Raw genomic sequence first — 19,392 nt, 5'->3', positions numbered from 1 at the left:
GCTTAGAACCATTTCTTTTGGAGGCATTAACATCTTTCATCTTTGAGCATACACTATTATCTTTGTGGAAGGCTGAGGTCCTTCAAGATGTCAGCTTCCTGTCTTTGATCATGCAGGTTGTCCACTTTTGCCAGTTCTGTCTGCCTCGACAAGTCCCAAAGGGGACACCTTTAGAAACATCGCAGTGATTAAAGGCCATGGGCATGTTGATTATCTTTTCTTTTGTTCGATATTTTTATGGATTATAGGGAACAAGGATAGGGTAAAGGTTTTTTTTTAGATGAATAAGTAGATCTATTATTGACAAAAGAATCAACTGTACAGCAAGACAACAAACAAAACCAACACATTACAATCAGAGAATAACTCTGAAAACCCAACCAAAACAAACGACAGCCAACCAACTAACCCAAAACATTTACATCAATGGTCCATGTAGAACATAGGCGGACATTCTCCAAGTTCTTCTTGCAACTACCTTTTACCAGAAACCTAACCTCCCAAAAGATTAGCTTCAAAATATGTTCCTCAGTTTTGGGATGGCCCCCAAATCTGATTTCATTCCTATCCCTTCATAGCCCATACACAGTTGCGCTAAGAACCAACTGGCAGATCACCCCAAACATGGATTTAGACTTCCAGTTTCGGCAGCCTTTTCTACAATCAAATCATTCCAAACCATAGGAGGGTCCAAGACACTGCATCTCTGCAAAAAAGAAAGCTTGCTTTGGAATTGCATATGGGTGCTAAACCCTAACAACATTCTTCTTCCGCCGAAGGTGCCAGATCGAGCAATGGACCAGATTGGCTTGTCAACTAATCCAAGTTGCACTTCAAGTAGTTTACTTTGTATTTCAACAAGGTTTTCAGAATGGGCTGGCCTCCAACACCATACACCATTCTTAAGAACAGAGTTTAGTTTGGCATCCAGCTTACTATGTGAATCATAAACAATTCTGAAACCAAATCTCTCCACCAAAGCACCAAGAAGATGCCAATTATCCAACCACATATGGATTTGCCCTCCACCAACATCAAACTGAAGAAAATTTCTGGCAAGGTCACGTAGCTTCAATATTTTCCTCCAACACCAGGAACTATTTTGAGGGATAGTTACATTCCAAAAACTTTTCCCTCTCAACAAATAAGTTTGGACCTAAGCCACCCAGATAGAGCCAGAATGGGCAAACAGACACCATACATGCCTCATTATAGAAGAGATGTTTCAGGTCTCCAAATCCTTCAACCCTAAGCCATATTCCTTCTTAGGAAAGCAAACATCACTCCAAGCTATTTTAGCCTTAGCAGCATTACCTTCTCTACCATTCCATAAGAAGAGGTTGAACTTTTGATTTATAACCTTTAAAATTTTATTTGGCAGGATAAAAATTCTTGTCCAGTATACTTGAAGGCTATAAAGGACGAATGAAAGAAGCTGTAATCTGCCAGCAAAGGACAGGTTCTTAGAAGTCCAAGACTCCATTCGGCTAGTGATTTTCTCAAGAAGCACTTGGCAGTCCGCAGCTGAGAGTTTAGTGGATATCAAGAGCACTCCTAGATACCTTATAGGGAGATGCCCTTCCTTCATCTTCAATTCCTCCAACAAAAAAGCCTTCAACCTGTTCGAAACCCCATAACAGAATAGAGGACTCTATGAAGGATTAGCCTTCAAGCTAGACAACACCTCAAATTCCAAAAGAGCAAGAAATAGAGGAGAAATTAGCAGCAGAAAAGATAAGCAAATCATCCACAAAACAAAGGTGGGTAAGCTTCAACTTAGAACACCTAAGATGAAACATAAAACCCAAACCTTCCTGAGTGTGATCCCCAAAATTTTTGGAGAAAACTTCCATGGTAATAACAAAAAGGAAAGGGGATAAAGGATCCCCTTGCCTCAAGCCCTTTTCACCCTTGAAGTACCCTACCAAAGTCCCATTGAGGAAAATAGAGAACCGGGGGGAAGTAATGCACATCTTCACCTACTGCACAAATCTGGCCGGATAACCAATACACCTGAGGCAGTGAATAAGAAAATTCCAATCTATAGAATCATAAGCCTTCATCAAGTCCACCTTCATTGTGCATCTAGGTTGACCATCTTTCCTATGATAGTTCCGGACCAGTTCTTGGGCCAAAAGGAGATGCTTCTACCGAGAATAAAGGCAGACTGAGCTCTGCTAACCACTGAATCCAATATAGCCACCATACGATTAGATAAGATTTTCGTGATGCACTTATACAGGATATTGCAACAAGCAATAGGCCTGAAATCACCCATAGCCGCAGCAAATTCAATAGGGTAAAGTTTTTTTACTCAAAACTGTCTGGTTGGAATTTCTTCAAATTCAATCTATTAAATTGACATGCTTTAAAGAATTTATATGCATTTTCAAATAGGATTAACAGATTGAGAATGGGTTGAAGCATATTTACTAAGAACACGTCACATGCACTAAATACAAATGTAGACTGGATTCGAGAAATTTCAAACTGAGGACTCAGTTTGAAGGAATTTGTTCCACTTTGTCTATTAGGATATGGGCACGAGCCAACGAGTTTAAAGCTCAACTAGGTTAATGCTAATGGGTGTCTTTATTCTCTCAATGGAGAAAGATGCGTTGTGCTTTTCAAAAAGCTCGTCAGTAAAGATCCTCTCGAACAAAAAGAAAGTGCGTACTACACTTGTGACGGCAATCAGCTGAGCAGATTAACTTTAAAAATACCCTTCTTTATGCCTCTGTGAAGAAGACTTTTTTTTGCAATAGATGTGATGCATCCTTAATTGGACCGGTCCATTTTCCTCCTAGAAATCATCCTTTGGTTATAGTGATATTTCAATGCCAAGTAGTTCATTCCCGTGTACTTGAGTTGCGCCCATTACGATTTTAATGAGTTTGCTTTACTTTAAAAATTTGCAACATGCTGGCTTAAACACAGTTTAATCATTAAATATGAAAAAGGATAAACTTGGAGACAGTTATTTCTGCAACAATGTCTAGAACATTTAACCAACCTCAAGGGCAATCTGCTAAGGTTCTTGCCTCTTTGGTTGGATGGGAAAACAAGCAACATAAGCATCCGAGCTTTTTACATTTTCTTCCAGCAAGCCTTGCAATCGCTATTTAAAGTTTTGTGTAAAGTAATACATTTTGCTTTTTGCCCCTTTGAGATGTAAAATCAGAAAAATAAAATAAAATCAGTTATGAGCATATGAGCATATCCAACGAGTTATTTTACATAACAAGTCTGTCTCTTAATTTTTTTTAGGCAACACACTTCACAAATCAATCTGCATCATCAACAGCAAAATCAGGCTCTGGAGGCTTTTGCAGTTTCACCAATTCCCTAGCAGTCTTTGCAAGCCGATTCCGATGTAAACCACGAAGAGCATTTGCTGCAAACCTGGAAGCTAAGAAAGTGGCACCAAGACTGTATGAACCCGCACCAACATTGTTGCCAGTCCCTTCCAACCCTTTTGCTCTTTCTTCCTCTTCTTCCTCCTTGCGATGAAGCTCCATATTCTTCCTCTTGGAATATCGGCGCCATGCTGCTTGGATAAAGCATGCCGCCCAAGTCCTCCATTGCTGTGAGTAGAAGCGGAAGGTGTGTTGAACCTGTCTACTGTGAAGGCGCCTAAATTGACTTGCAACAAATTTCAACTCTTCAGCTGTTAGAGCGAAAGCCTCAACCTCTGTTATAGCCTTCACAGTCCGAGTAGAAGATGGGAGGTTAGATCCCGATTTGGGATCCAGTGCCCAGGTTAGAAGCTCCTCCCCACAGAAATCAGTTTCAACCAGAAGACTACGGTTGAAGAACCCGCTCCTCCCACCATCGGTGGTTATACTCTCAAGGCGGCCGCGTATGATAAAAAGCATCTCATCAACTGGATCTCCTTCCCGGACTAAGTAAGTATGCTCTGTGAATAAGCATGGTTTCAGACGCTCACAAATGGCATCAAGCAATCTCTCATCCATACTCTCAAACAGAGGAACCTACAATTACCAGCAAAACAATTAATGCCATTTCCAAAACCAGATGCCAAAGCACCAATTACATAAGAGGCCAGTAGGAAGGAAAAAGGAAACAAGTACAGATACTATCGAGAGACGAGAAAGACAGATGCCAACTTCTCAAGAACACAATGTATACCTCCCTAATAATGAACTTAAGAGCAGTCTTTTTCAGATGTGAGCATGGAAACAATCAACTATACAAGTCAACTCAAGAAAGCCCCTGTTCAATTAATTGGCATCAAATGCACATTAGGATAAACAAAGAAGCTTTTGTGTCTGATTCATTCAACAATTATGAACTTATTGAGACATTATCAGCTACTGCATATTTGTGATGTGTGCAAAAAATACAATGCTAAAAAATTTGGTTCCATATGCTTTGCAAATAAGAATATGACCTCTTTTTTGTTTTTAATATAAATATCCTCACCACAAAAGGATAGCTACATGAGTAAGATACCAAAAAGGGTTAAAAATTTACCCTCCTCACTAAAGCGAGACACAGGTGCCGCTTGATATCTCTTCTAAGATCCTTTGGTAGACTCTGTACCAAACTCTGTTCATCCACCCCACGTGTTTCCAACCACTTGTACTGATCATAACGTCTAACCCGCTCTTTAAGGCCCTGTGGTAGCATGCGATGATGCATCCACTGTTCTGAATCACGCCTTTTAACCCTCATCTCCTCAAGCCGAATAGTAAGCGACTGAAGATAGGTCTGTCACAGTAGCACAATACCCAGAATTTAATATTCTATTTCTCATACTATAAATTTCTTTTCCACGGTTGTGAGATTTCAACAAAACATGCATTTAGTGAAATTGGAATGGAAATTTATATATATAAAACGATGAATGGTAATTCTAAGAAACGAAGAGAACAGGCAGTGAACTTGGCTAAGGAAGATTATAGCAACTACAAGGGTTAGCTACATTATCAATTTTCACATTCACTTCTATTTGTCCAGTTCACATCTTCTGTTCATCTCTTAATAAATATAGGTTGCATTATTTGTTTCCAACGAGCATCCAATAAGCAAGGATCTTGTTGACTAGATTCAAGGCTGCCTATATACAAAAATGCACTACCAGAAACTTCAGGAGGCTCCAAGCAAAAGAAATCAATCTGTATATGAAAGTTACTAAAAAAGGTTTACCTGCATGTTGCCAATCAGAAGAGCAAAGAGGATGAGACCGAATATGGCTAGAGCTATGGAAAATATAACCTCTCCAGGATAGGTACTGGTTTGAAGTCCCTGGCCAAGTGTACTGTAGCAAAATCATGGAAAATGTAGTTAGAGTGTGGAAACTTAATTATAATTATCAACTGTATGAAAAACCTAGTTATAACTATAATTCTACTTGCATAGAAACCAGTAGAAACGAATGGATGGGGAAACCAAGGTCCCATTTTTAAACCAAGTGATGAAGTTAAGCAAAATAACATTTTCAATGGTCACACTCGCCTCAACTCAAGTTCGAACATCTTGGCACGTTGAATAGATAATATCAGACAAAAATTTGTTAAGGAAAAATGAAAAGTGTGTGATCGTGTTGAATACATAACCTAAACTCTATTCATGTATTTGGTTATAAAATGAAAAGCGTACTTGTGACACAGATAGAGAAATAGAAACAAAGAAAGTATTCCTTATTGACCCCAGCACATACAGCCTGAGAAATTAGCAAGAAAGTTCATATTACTAATATTCTTAAAAATGCACTCTATTTTCGAAAGTATATAGGTTTAGAAAGAGCTAGAGCTATAAATTTCCCTCACAAATTGATGAGAATCTTCCACAATACAAAACTTTAGAAAGCAACTAAATTTGTGCACTCTTTGCCTTAAGAAAGTTGGATAATAAAGGACTGTAGAAGTCTTTTGTGTGTGTGTGTGTATATATATATATGAGAAATGGTAGATATTATAATTTTATCTAATAATGCTGTTGTGACACTCCCAACCAACCATTAAATCTTTTTTTCTTTTCTTTTAATTTAACAATGATTAGTTGGGAGGGTCACGTCAACGTTGTTGAATGAATGTTTGCTAAAATTATAGTATCTAGCATTACTCTCTCTCTCTCTCTCTCTCTCTATATATATATATATATATGTGTGTGTGTGTGTGCGCGCGCGCCACTTTTAACAAAAGAAAGAAGCTAAAAACAAATGGGGCCATCTGCCTATGCTCTGGAGATTAGTCTGACTTATGGGATGAAAATATCCTCATTACCACATAAAAAATAAAAGGGAAAATTTCACTTATAACCCCTGACCTTTCATCACTTTTGCAATTAAGTACTCAAACTTTAAAAAGTGTCAATTTAGGGTATCCATCTTTCAATTTATTTCAATTTCAACTCTCAGTTAGAATTTTCCGTTAAATCCTATTAAAATTCCCAAAATACATTTTTTCTTTTTTTAATTATAAAAATTTTCAGAAATTTAGGCATGAGTTTTTTTGCAAATTTCGTTAAATTCTGACCAACACCTAAATCCTTACAATTTTTTTTTTCTTTCCTAAAATATGGGTATTTTGAAAATTTTGATAGGATTTAAAGAAAAATTCTAATGGAGGGTTGAAATTGAAAAAAAAAATGAAAGATGGATACCCTAAATTGACACTTTTTAAAATTTGAGTACTTAAATGCTAAAAGATCATGAGTTATAAATGAAGTTTCAAAGAAGATCAATCATATTCACTAGTAAAAGCACAAAATATCAACCGAATATTACCATCTTCAACTGTGTTCATTATAACCCCTTTTCATATGTTTAAAAGCCCAATGCAGTTAATCCTGCCCATTCCATCAACTAATCTCAACTAAAGAATTTTAACTAAAAGAAACCAAAAGGCCAAGAGCCTGTCACAGTTCACTACTACAACAGCTTGAATGGTGACATGCTTAAAGATCTAAATAGTAAAAGTCATTAATTTTGCTGTGGTATCACTAAATCATCAACTAGTTGAAAATTTACCAGCTAGTACTAAGTATACAAAAATAGTCACTACACATAAACTTTGCAAAGCCCTCGTACAGATTGTCAAACCAGGACAAGAATACCCCATATAAACCCAATTTGGTCTCTTTCAGTTGGTATACATTACCTACCAAAAAACTAAAAACTAAAATCTATGGTGCCACAGTTAATTTGTTTCATGGGTTTGATGCTGAAACAGATAACTTATGTGGATGTATAACTGCATTTATAAGCCAAGTTGTGGTGGAAATAACAACTTTCATTTGGAAGCATGGATGTAAGCGGAAGTATGGAAGCACATGCGCTAGTTATCCAATAATTTTTAATGTATTAGTTTTATGGGGTTCAACAAATAGATGTGTTCAGCTGACTATAGTCAATCATGATAGATGATGAAGAACAAATACATAACTAGAAAGTTTAGATGTCCAAATACTTCTTAATTATTCCTATATACAGAACCCATATCTCTTGGCCAGAGATCTATGAGCAGTGGCAGCACATCATCAAATGAGAATTGAAGGTTCACTCTCAGTATAGCATTGGTCTTCAAAGTCTGAATGAACAAATAAACAAACATCGAGAAGTGAAATACCAAACTCAAACTACCCCACTACAGGCCAAATAAACACTCTCCTACTGTTTATATAGCAGCACCTAGTTGTAGAAAAGAAAAATTAATATACCTTAAATTCTGTAGTCCCCACCATAAACAGTAACAGTATTTGGGGACGAAATTAATGGATGAAACAATTTCAGATGACAAAGCTTTGGCATAGATGCCAAAATCAAATGGTTTGTTACTATCATTCGCTGTGCAATTTGAACTGAGAACTTTCTGCCAGTCATTGATTACCCCGGCTTGGTTCCTGCAATACAAAGAACTTTTGCAAGCTTTAATACCAGTACCAGTACCAATACCAGAACAAGCCTCTTGCCAGCATGCGTCATTGCGTTCTACAGCTAACAGGTACCAGAATGCCCCAACTATCTGCAAAGATTCATCCAATAGATAGAAAATATGTCACAGAGACGTGCCATTTCCTTTCTTAATGAATTTTAAACAGGATTGCAGATGTTTTCTTGACAAGAATTAAGTTAAGAAGAAAATAAAAGTATATGACCATTTATTTAAATGCCAAATGTTAGGGGAAATGACATTCTCCTTTTTCTCTTTTTGTTTCTTTGATAAGACTTTGCAAAGAAATTTCCTCGTCATCCAAAAAAAAAAAAAAAGAAAGACTTCACAAAGAAAAACAAAAGAAAAAACTGAGGTACACAGAAAGTGTATAATCTGAAATTCAATAAGTCAATAAAATTCAAAAAGGAAGAAGGAACTCTGCTCAAGGATATCATCCAGTCATATGAAGACCTCAAAGGCAAAAGCCAAAGCATGCAGCCCAACACCATTGAAATTCAGATAATTCTTCTCACTCCAGATAGTCTCTACAAGGCAAAGTGGGATAGTTCCAGCTTTTACAGCTTTTGTGACAACCAAACTTCTGCCTCCAGCATGCTAGCAACCAGAGTTACCATATTTCAGAGACAACCCCCGTCAAGGCATCTCAACTCCCCTTCCGGTCTCTGCCAGGAGACCAGCAACGATCGCGATGAGGCTCCTGGAGAAACAACGGGCTTAACAGAAGAGAGATCGATATTCGCTCCCTTGAGCGAACCCGGAAAACAATCCACCGCACCCATTCTGACTTTCCAGTTGAGAGTGGAGTTGGGCCTGGACTGGCGTTGGCTTAAAACCTGGGAGAACTTGAACCAAATCAGGCCTGGGCCTTTAGCTCGTGCTCTAGCGGGTTGGGCCGCCAAATCTGGGCTTGATTTAAGCGCTCCTAAGCCCTTAGATGAAAACGAAGAGGCCCTCCCTAAAGCAAAGGCCTTCGATTCCCGAGGAACGCCGGGCTGACAGGAACTTTAGCCCACTCCTGCGCCCAAGTCCACAACAGAAGCCCACCCTCCCACACTCCTGGGCCAATTTTGACTTAAACCTTGGGCTCAAAAACACGGAGCCTCAAAAGAAACTCCCCTGAGCCGGTGGGTGAAAAGGATGGTGCCTTACTGTCTGGCTTGTACTTCAGCTCAATGAATCTCTCCTTTGCAAGGCCTGCATCCAAAACGGGCCCAATAGAAGCCTGATCCACCTTTTTTTTTTGATAAGTAATAGAAGCCTGATCCACCTCTAACCTCTCCAAGCAATTTTCCACATTTTTTTTAAGTAAAGCCAACAAATTCTTCAGGGATTGTACCTGAAACATCCTTGGGTACCTTGGCACTGACAGAACCAGCTTGAAATCTAGGAATTCCTGCAAATACCACAAATGCTCCTCTGCCGCTGTCTACCCTTCCCCTAAGGACTCTACTGTCTAAAAAAAATATTGGCCCTCAACGAAGTGGCAATTTCCGGAGACCACCCCGCCCTACTAGAGCCTCCGCATACAACTTCCTTTCAACATCCTCTACCGGGGCCTTACCCGCTAGCACCAACGAACCACCACCCAAACTGATCATCTAAAAGCCACCAAGAGGCTTTCAGGTATGCACAGCTCTGATCCCATTGCCAGTAAGACAGCTCGAAGAAAGCTACCGTCTTTCGCAACTCAATGTCACAGCTTCTTCAGGATTGCTCAATTAGTGAACGAGAGGGCAAAGGTAGTTTAATTGAGAAAGAGGACTGTTTATGCTTTGTGGTTGGGTTCGCTAATGACAATCAGCTAAATTGGGAATACAAGTAGTCAAACACTTAAACAGTTGGGCACATATCACTATGAAATGGATCCAGCCAAGGATGGAGCAAAACTGTAATAAACAGGATTATTTGGATTGAGCAGACATGGTTCTCTCAAATCTACCGCACATGTTTTACTCCAGAATATACTATATACTCTGTTGTCTTTTCCACGACCAAATTTCAGAACAGAAAGTAAAAAGAATAAAACCTTTGAAAAACAAAGGGTCATCTGTGGTTTGTTTGAACTAAAAACCAATACTTGGTCTAAATCCAGGAATTGGAAGGGTTGGTACACCACAAAACTATATCATATAGGGAAGGATGAAAAGTATGGTACAGTTATTTTGATCTGTTGATTAGTTTGGTGATTAGTTTATACTTGGACAGTTGCGTTTTTAGCACATTTGGTGATCAGTTTTAAAGATTTTCTTGTTCTTTTTTCTCCTTCTAGGTAGGCCTTTTTCTTGCATACTTCCTATGTATTTGGGTTGCGTTTTTAATGATATTTCAATTACTTTTTTTTAAAAAAAATAAAATAAATAACATTTAGGAACTAATATGATGTTAACTAAATAAAATATTTCTACACTCATCACCTAACCTGGTGAGTTGGTCTAAGGTTTTCTTTCCTAACTCTGAGGGAGGGTTGGGTATTAGGAATTTGATGATGTTTGGGTAAATGGTTGTTGCGCTATGGGCTTGATAGAGAGGATTGGTGGAGAGTAGCGATGGATTCTAAATTTGGTAGTTTATGGGGTGGGTGGTGCTCTAGAGTCTACAGGAGTCTTTGGGGTGGGGTTGTAGAAGAATATCAGGAAAGGGTGAGATAAACTTTCCAGCTTTACTGCTTTTGAGGTGGGGGATGGGTCGAAGATTAGCTTCTGGCGTGATCGGTGGTGTGGGGAAATAACTCTAAAAGTAGCTTTTCCGGTTTTATATGGTCTTGCATGTGAGAAGGACATCTCTATTGTGGATAATTTATTTATGGCCCAAGGGGAGCCGTATGAGGTGAAAATCTCATGTACGGTTCTGTAATAGCGATGGTAACAGCGATGTTATCAGCGATGTTATCACCGACTATGATTATCTAACAGTTTAAGTACAGTTGATATAGTTGAGGCTCAATCAAAATACGGTTTTTGGGGGTGGAATTTGTGGCGTCAACCTATAGGGTTTATCGTTTTTATAATTTCTTCCCTAGCAGAATGCGAGAGATTACCTTTTGATTTACCAGAAGCAGGGCGGTTCCAACCAGTGGAATGTGAGCTTCACTAGAGTAGGACCGGATTGGGAGGTTGATGACTTTGCCTCTTTTACAAAAGTATTGCATTCCAGTAAAGTGAGAAGAGGATGTGTAGATAAGCTGTGGCGGAATCCTTCCACAAGAAGTTTATTCAGGATTAAATCCTTATACAACCCTTTGGCTTTTTCGGAAGGTAGCAGCTTCCCTTGGAAGAGTGTTTGGTGGACTCAAGTTTCTTCGAGGGCAGCCTTTTTTGCTTGGTTGGCGGCTCTAGGAAATATCGTCACTTTGGATAATCTTAGGAGGTGAAACATCATCGTGATGGACAGATGTTGCATGTGCAAGAGGAATGGAGAATTTGTGGACCACCTTCTTCTTCATTGTAAATGTGGCTTTTGCTATTTGGAGTGTTCTTTTTAATCGCTTTGGGATGTCCTGGGTTATGCTTAGACGTGTCATTGATTTGTATGATTGTTGGTGGTCCTCTGGTAGGCCAAGGAGCACTGCGATGTGGAAAATGGTGCATACGTGCCTATTTTGGTGTTTATGGAAGGAAATAAATGATAGAAATTTTGAGGATAGGGAGAGTTCTAGGGGGATATTATTTCTATATTTTTTGAAACTTCGTATCTTTGGATTGTGGCGTATGTGTCTCCTTTGTTGATTAGTTTTAGTGATTTTCTTTTTCGTTTTGCTCTTTCTAGTTAGGGTTGTTCCTTTTGTATACTTCTTGTGTGCTTCGAGGCACCTCGCGCTTTCAATGAGATTGGTTTTATTACTTATCAAAAAAAAAATATTTCTACCAGTTTGCGGCAAATCTTCTAGGATATACAGTTGGACTTTGCTACAAAGAACCATTTCATTCCTACATTGTACATGAACCAATCCTCCTTGTTTTGAAAAACCACAATGGCTTTAGGCTTCAATTCCTTTTTTCTGCCAAAAGTCTATCCACACACAATTGTTTAGATATGTTTATTTGAAGCTCCTACATTATTCCTGCCTTTTGCTTTTACATTGATTTAAATTTCATGAAAACTTCTACATATTTCAAAGCATAATTAATCTAAAACACTTTTAAGCCCTAAATCCATCATCATTGCCTCCCCCATGATTATAAAATATATACCTCGTTGAAAATACTAACGTTACTAGTAAGTTTGAATTTCATGATTTGCTCTCAATTTATTCAATTTTGGCTTATATCAGGAAAATAGATGATTGCAAGGAAGAGCATGGTATGGCACATGGATCGCATTTGCACTTGTTGCCATGATATCAGCCAAGAAGAGACAACTTGCAGAAAAGCTCAATGTTGCAGCTATTTTCCCATAAATAAATTTACACTGCAACGAGGCTAACAAGGTTTTGGGAATAGTTCATGCAACCAAAATAAAACCTTAAGTAGCAAGAAAGGTGCATCCAGTTAGTCAACAAGACAGATTCACAACAGTGGACTTCAACTATGATAATATGCTAACAAACCAATTAGGAACTTACATGACTAGCGAGCATGTATAGTAGCAAGTAACATGCAGCACCTGCCCAAGCAGTTTCAGCAAAGACACCCTCTGTCCTTTTCAGTTCTGAAGTCAAAGGTAAGATTCGAAGAAATCTGGGAAAATATTGAAGCAAGACAATGAAAAACAAGGCTTGTTTTGTAGCCAGTACATCTGAACCATCTGAATTCTGAAGAAATCTCCATACAACAATCTGCACAATTTTAAGAAATGACAAAAAAAAAGGGTTTATTCTAGATACAACCTCAAGTCCTGTAAATCTGTAAGTAGGTATTCCAATGCCAACACACTTTTCAGGACTTCTATCAGTATCTATTGTCACACGTCTTAAAGCAGCAATAAACAAGCATCTCATATAGACATCAAGTTCACTTGATGTCAAGAACCTATCATGAAATTGGGGCCAACAATTGTAGCCACATCTTGGCTGAAAACTCTAGTGAGCTCATATGTGCATCTGGGCCTGTGAGTAAGTCTAGTCAAAAGGACCATATATGCATAACATTTTATTTTAGGCATTTAAAATGAGAATTTCCATATTTTTGGAATGAAAGTTGTTAAAATATCCAATCCAGAAGCTTAACCCATTACGTGGAGAGGCCCAAATGAACCTGGCAAGTGGAGTAGAAACAAATTAACAAACAAACAAAGCGGACTCTAATATTATGTTAAAGGCCAACTAGCCCATACACTCATATCAATACAAAACTCAACCATTGCATTACTTCTCTTAACTAAAGGATTTAAACAAAATTTTAATCAGCAAAAGCAAAGATTTTCACATAAGAATCATTCTGTTTCCAACAATTCATGCCCCTAGGAAAGTATTTGGAAAGTAAAGGTCCCCCTGAGAGTGGCTTTCTTTGTGTGGACGGCAACGTTAGGGAAAATATTAACTGTGGATAATTTACGAAAGAGAAACATTATTGTGATGGAGTGGTGCTTTATGTGTAAAAGTTCTGGAGAGTCCATTGACCATTTGTTTCTGCATTGTATGGTGGCTACAGAATTGTGGAGGACGATTCTGCAAATGTTTGGGGTGGAGTGGGTAATGCCGCGGTCAGTGAAAGATATGTTGGGGAGTTGGAGGGGGCAAAAGGGTAATCAGACATTGATACCGATTTGGCGCATGGCTCCATTGTGTTTGATGTGGTGTGTTTGGAGGGAACGAAATGCACGCTGTTTTGAAGATTGTGAGATTGATTTGATGAACTTGAAGAGAATGATGCTACAAACAATGTTTATGAGGAGAGAAAAATTTCAGCTTATGCATGAGTGTTCTTTTTTTGAATTTATAGATAGGTGCTCTCGTTTTTCTTTGAATTAGGGGCTTCTTGTATACGTCCTGTGTACTATGGGTTGCGCCCCTTTACGCCTTTTGAATATACTTCACTTATAAAAAAAAAAAAACAATTCATGCCCCTAGGAACCCCTAACACTCTAGCATATCTTTCCAATTCTATTTTTAAAATTGAAGGCTTGTACGTGTATATGAATACAATATCAATTATGCAAAAACACATGAAGAAAAGAATAATAAGTATCCAACAAATTATAAAACACTAGAGCAGAAAAAAGAGAAAATGTGATTCATTAGATATTTACTACAACGGAAAATAAACAGAAAAACGGATACTATTAAATAAGTGTTTATGAGAAACACGTATTACTGCAAAATTGTCAAGTAGAATGCAAATAGAGGGCAAATAAGAAAAAAGAAGTAATATCAATATAGTAATACACTAACATAGTTAACATGGAAATCATAAGAAAACAACAGTCAGCTGAACTGTTTTTGATATGTTTAGCACTACAAAGGTAAGATGTTAACAACATATAAAACAAAGATGGAAAACGCACAAAAGTTGAGAGCCAGAAGTATATGAATAAGGTGGAAACATGCAGCCTGGTGAATAAATAAATGGAGTGAGAGCAGTATGAACTTTTAGACCTGTGGTAGGGGTAGTACAGCAAGAAAATCAACGATAAAATACCGCCGCAAGTATCGCCTGGCTATTTGTGCAGGATCTATCACAAGTTCACCCCGTCCAAAAACCCGAGATGATGGGGCAATATAAGCTGTTCGGAATTGGAGAGCCATGTGAATGAGATAGAAAGCATCAACAATTGTCCGCACTGTAGTCACTGTGATTGCTAACTTTCGATCTATACCAATGCAATTTGATGACTGACTAATGACTGGAAGATAATAAAAAAGCGGGTCTACAGATACTGCCATAATGCACGATACAACAGAAAGTTTATTCCACAAAAGGAGGAATTTGTTTTGAGGATCAAATATCTTCTTCTTTGAAGCTTGCAGATCTTCTGGGAACACTGCCCGAGAAACCCCAAATCTAAGTGATCGACCAATTGACTTAAGTCCTTCAGATCTCTTTCTCATTCCTTTCTTGAAAGATCTAGATGCTCCATCTCTTGCATGACCAGCAGGGCGAAATCCGTCAACATTAAATCCGCATTTATTCACTCCAATATCAGAAGGTGATGATAATGTAGATTCTGAGTCATTTAACCTAAAAAATAAATAAATAGCACCACCATGCACAAAATAAGATGCTTTTTATACTGTAGCAGTGAAAAATGTAGTTCGTACACAATTAAAAACATCAGCCTTGAATTTTCATCACAATAAATAGATGGGAGAGAAGGCTAGGGTTAGAGGAGGGGGGCAATAACCCTGCTTTTGACATCAACTACAATCCTTTTCCTGCTAAAGCAACGTCTAAGACTTCTTTTTTATAAGTAATTAACCCCAAGGGGAGGGGAAATGAGAGAATCAAACTAGTAACCTTTGCTTCATGAGGCATGGTCCCCGATTGAGCTACCCCTTGGGGTAACATCTAAGACTTTTATTTTTAAATATAAATATATCTAAAATTGTGAAAGTTAGTATCAAAAGTTGCATAATGAAACTGAAATTTTTCTTGGTCAACATATCGAAGTAATGAACAGTACAAAAATAATATAGTGAAAACAAATTTTGAAATTATATCGAAACTTATAGCCTTCCCATCATCCCATGAACCATGAAAATTTTGGACAACACTTAATCATATGAGAGGACTGTAGATGACTCATACCCTGACATGTCATGAAGTAAAACTTGCATTTGTACCCACGTGTGATATCTAAACTCTAATAACAGCTTTAAATACTTCCCAAAAATATATTTTTAGACCAGACTAACAAAACCTAATAAACATAAACGTATAAACAATTTAACTTTCTTAACCTTCATAAGTTTGCAACCATAACAGTGTGTAAAACTATATTTGGTACCTTGCAAATTTCTCCCGTTGGCCACCCATGTATTGTGATGTGTAACCACAATCAAACATTCTTTACAACTGAGTACATAAAACCTGCAACCAAGGAAATAATTCAAGTTAAAGTATTCATCCCAAAAAAGAAATTCAATTTAAAGTGCAACGTCCTATTAATCAAATCAACCCAGGTACTTCGGCTATATGACAGGTTAACGCCATGCGACCAAGGCAACATTACACCAGAAGTCCTTTAAGTTCCAACCATGCACTCAAGACTTCTTTACCACGTGATCATCTAAAAATTCCAGCATGGGGGCAGGTTGAATCAGAGTTTCAACAAGAGGTCTCTCTACATGTCTCTTTAATATTTTTTCAGAAGTTCACCCTCCTTATATGTTTTATTAAGTGCCATATCCACTAAGAGCATCAAGTTACATAAACACAAACATGATACGAGTTATTATACATTACTAGTGTCAAAATAACAAAGAGCCCGCCAAATAGCTAGTAAAAGCCAAAATTCATTTTCTCCATTTTTCCACAAGCAAACTTGTCTAGCATCTGCATCAAGTAGTCCCAATCAACATGTTCAAATGCTTTGTTATCCAATTTACAAATTATCCCTTCAATAGCAGATCATGTCTTGCCATCCATGCACTTGTTCCCAGTAAGGAAAAAATCCAACTTTTTTCCCTCAACAAAGGCATTTTGCAACACTAGCTTACTACCGTCCTTCTCAACCAGCTAGCAATCCTTAGTCAAAAGTTTTAAAACACTTCCCACAAAGCTAATGGGCCTAAAGTCTTCTATGTTCAAAGCACCACTTTCTTCGACAAGAGCAGCATAAGCAGCATTCAAACTTTTCCCAGGAAAAAACCGCATGATAACATTCTTCACCAGCACCAGCAATTTTAAAGAAACCCATGGTAACCTATCTAGACCAGATGACATATTCCTAGTAAAATGTCTAACTAACCCATGGCCTCTCTAACGAACCACTGTCTTGATTTATCAGCAAAAAGGAAGTATATAATCACAAGGTCTCCACTAAACTGCGACTCTACAAATATTCTAATTGATCATTCTTCTCATCTAAGAGAACAAAAGTTCCCGTTCCCAATAAAGTTCTCTCTTTTATGAAGATCACGAAAAGACTTTGTACTTCCACCCCTATCTTCGAGCTGAACAGCCCTCAATTATCCCCTCTTTTCCAGCACAGACCCTCGGGTGGCTTTACTTTCGGAGTAGCGCACTAATGTAAAAGTCAACACTTTTACTAACACCCATTAGTGTACAGGAAATGCCCTCTAATTCAATTACCAAACTGCATCTTATTTCATTCTCTTCAATAATCTTTTTTTTGATAAGTATCTCTTCAATAATCTTATCATCAGGAAAGCCCCAAATTTTACGAAATACTTTTCCAACAAACTCAAATCTACTTGCTTCCTCATTTTTTCTTTCTGGGCATCCAAAAAATTATCTATGTTATCACTGCAGCACACAGAATAAGGACTCTCTAATGCATTAAATCTCAATCATCAGCTTACAAAAGCAGATTTCTCTCGCTTCCCACTTCTTACTAGCACAATCCAACATTCCCAAATGCTTCTTCGCACTATCAAGCTTTCTTTCTACCATTGACCACTGGATTTCATAAAATTGCATCTAGAAGAAAAGCCAATAACATTAGTGATTATGACCCAGAAGCCGTATTTAAGATTAGGACAACTCTACTCCAGCTCCAAACCTCCAGATTCCCAAGACAGCTCCAAAATCTAATCTACTTCAAACATTCATGCAACAAAGCTACACTAAATTCAAAATCTGACACAAAAGTTTCCGTTTTCAAATATATTCACACACATAAATATACATACACATACACATACACATACACACGTATTTCTGTTAGCAACAACGATTGGATGGAAAAGAGAGACCAAGAGATTAAAGAGACGTACTTTGAATCACCTGAGGCTCTTTAGCTCATTGTCTGAGTTGGAAAAGAAAGAAAGCCTGGTACCCAGAGACAAAAAGAGAGAAATATCTTTTACCCAAAAATAATTGAGAGGAAAAGATTAAATTTTGAGTCTATGGATTTTCTATATGGAAGTGGGAAATGACTGGATCGGCCCCTGCGAGTGCGCAAGTTGTTTGCACGGCACAGTAGGAAGGATGGTGGCTGCTGCCTCTGAATTGACTGCAAAATGTGAACGTTTTGAAGAAGTCAAGATAGGAAGTCAAATGTGTTGGAGAGTTGGAAAAAATTTAAATAAAATATATATATATATATATATACTCTCTTTTTATTTTCACATCAAAATATTTTTTTAAACCAAAAAAAAAAAAAAAAAAAAACCCGTCTAAAAGCCATTTCTAGTACTTTCTTTAATTTTCATTTGTCTTTTTGATCTTTTTTATATTATAATGTATTGCTTGTGATGTCACCAGTGCAGTGATTTTCACGAAAGAGTAATACACACTCCATCCCCAAATAGATAAAATATCATCACTAATACATATTTTAATTAGCCAATTAAATGTTTTTAATGTTAGGCTATATATTTTTTCAACCTAAAAAGTTTAGTAAAAATAATTTTCGTACCAATCAAATAATAAACATGGATTTTTTTATATTATTTTTAGAATCTGAATCAAAAAAAAAAAAAAAATCAATGATTTCTCGGGAAAAAATTCTCTTAGAAAACTGTTTACGTCAACACATCCACATAGGTTTCCTGTTTTCTCGAGAAAAGAAGAAAAAATAAGCTTAAGTTGAAGAGTAATATAAGAAAGTTAAATAAATAAATGATTTTATTTGTTAAAATTTCCATTTTTTTTTTGGACAATCTAAAATGAAAACATCTTGTCCGATAAAACTTTTTCCTTTTCTCTTTTTTTTTTTTTTTTTTAATAAAAATATTAATAAACAACTCAAAATACAAAACACTAAAACTATTTTCACTGAATCAAAATATTTTTTTAAACAAAAATAAATCATTTAAAAAACATTAACAAACATAGCTTATTTGAGGATAGAGAAAATAATAACAAAAAAAAAAAAACAATTGCTCAGCTACATTAAGAATGAAACAAAATAATTAGGGAACAAGATATATACTTTTCTCAAACTACTACTCTATTGTTAATTTGTTCTCCAAACTACCAATCGTATCAATGTCACTTCCCATAAACTACCAAAAAATATTAATGTCTTTCCTAAAGCTAACAAAAATATAAAAATAACCCTAAAAAAGTTTTAACAAGACAAATATATCATTATAAATTCAGGGAAAAAAAAACAAAAAATAAAAAACAAAATTTTTTTAAATTAAAATTTTTAAAAAATGATTTTTTTTTTAAAGATTGAAAAAAAAAAAACATTTTTGTTCTTTAAAAAACAAAAAAAAAAACAAAAAAAATAAAAAGAAAAATAAAAATAAAAATTCAAGGAATGTCCCAAAACTAAAAATTATATAAAACAAAATGTTAAAAAAAAAAACACTAGTTTGTACTTTTTTTTTTCCTTTTTTTGTTTTTTTGTTTTTTATAATTTTATGAAGGGTATTTTTGTTATGGGATAATTGCACCGTTGGTCCCTA

At 36.8% G+C, this 19,392-nt stretch overlaps 1 protein-coding gene across 3 annotated transcripts; it reads right to left on the bottom strand.

Moving 5' to 3' along the window:
• Positions 1 to 2,952: 2,952 nt before the first annotated feature.
• On the bottom strand, positions 2,953 to 17,955 carry LOC133866503 (probable cyclic nucleotide-gated ion channel 5). Of its 3 annotated transcripts, none has more exons than XM_062303050.1 (8): positions 17,752 to 17,955; positions 15,801 to 15,883; positions 14,452 to 15,034; positions 12,481 to 12,693; positions 7,684 to 7,988; positions 5,170 to 5,281; positions 4,495 to 4,731; positions 2,953 to 3,992 (listed from the first exon to the last, which is right to left on the bottom strand). In XM_062303050.1, the coding sequence occupies exons 2-8, from the start codon at positions 15,857 to 15,859 to the stop codon at positions 3,285 to 3,287; spliced, it is 2,217 nt and encodes a 738-aa protein (XP_062159034.1). In that variant the 5' UTR covers positions 15,860 to 15,883; positions 17,752 to 17,955; the 3' UTR covers positions 2,953 to 3,284. The 3 variants fall into 3 exon arrangements, with proteins under 3 accessions (XP_062159034.1, XP_062159035.1, XP_062159036.1); XM_062303051.1 differs by having other exon boundaries at positions 17,762 to 17,955; XM_062303052.1 differs by lacking the exon at positions 17,752 to 17,955 and adding an exon at positions 17,338 to 17,356.
• Positions 17,956 to 19,392: the final 1,437 nt, after the last annotated feature.

The sequence above is a fragment of the Alnus glutinosa genome, chromosome 4 (assembly GCF_958979055.1).
Source record: "Alnus glutinosa chromosome 4, dhAlnGlut1.1, whole genome shotgun sequence".
NCBI classification, from domain to species: Eukaryota; Viridiplantae; Streptophyta; class Magnoliopsida; order Fagales; family Betulaceae; genus Alnus; species Alnus glutinosa.
Note: the sequence above shows the minus strand (reverse complement) of the source record. Positions and strands in the feature narration are given on the sequence as shown.

What these genes read in the sequence shown, in the direction of transcription:
- LOC133866503 (XM_062303050.1), bottom strand. Translation starts at nt 15,859, where the DNA reads ATGTTTGATTGTGGTTACACATCACAATACATGGGTGGCCAACGGGAG. An exon ending in CTGTACTACCCCTACCACAG is followed by an intron (nt 12,694 to 14,451) that starts GTCTAAAAGTTC and finishes AAAATTGTGCAG; the next exon opens with ATTGTTGTATGGAGATTTCT. An exon ending in GTCTCGCTTTAGTGAGGAGG is followed by an intron (nt 3,993 to 4,494) that starts GTAAATTTTTAA and finishes TGGTAATTGTAG; the next exon opens with GTTCCTCTGTTTGAGAGTAT.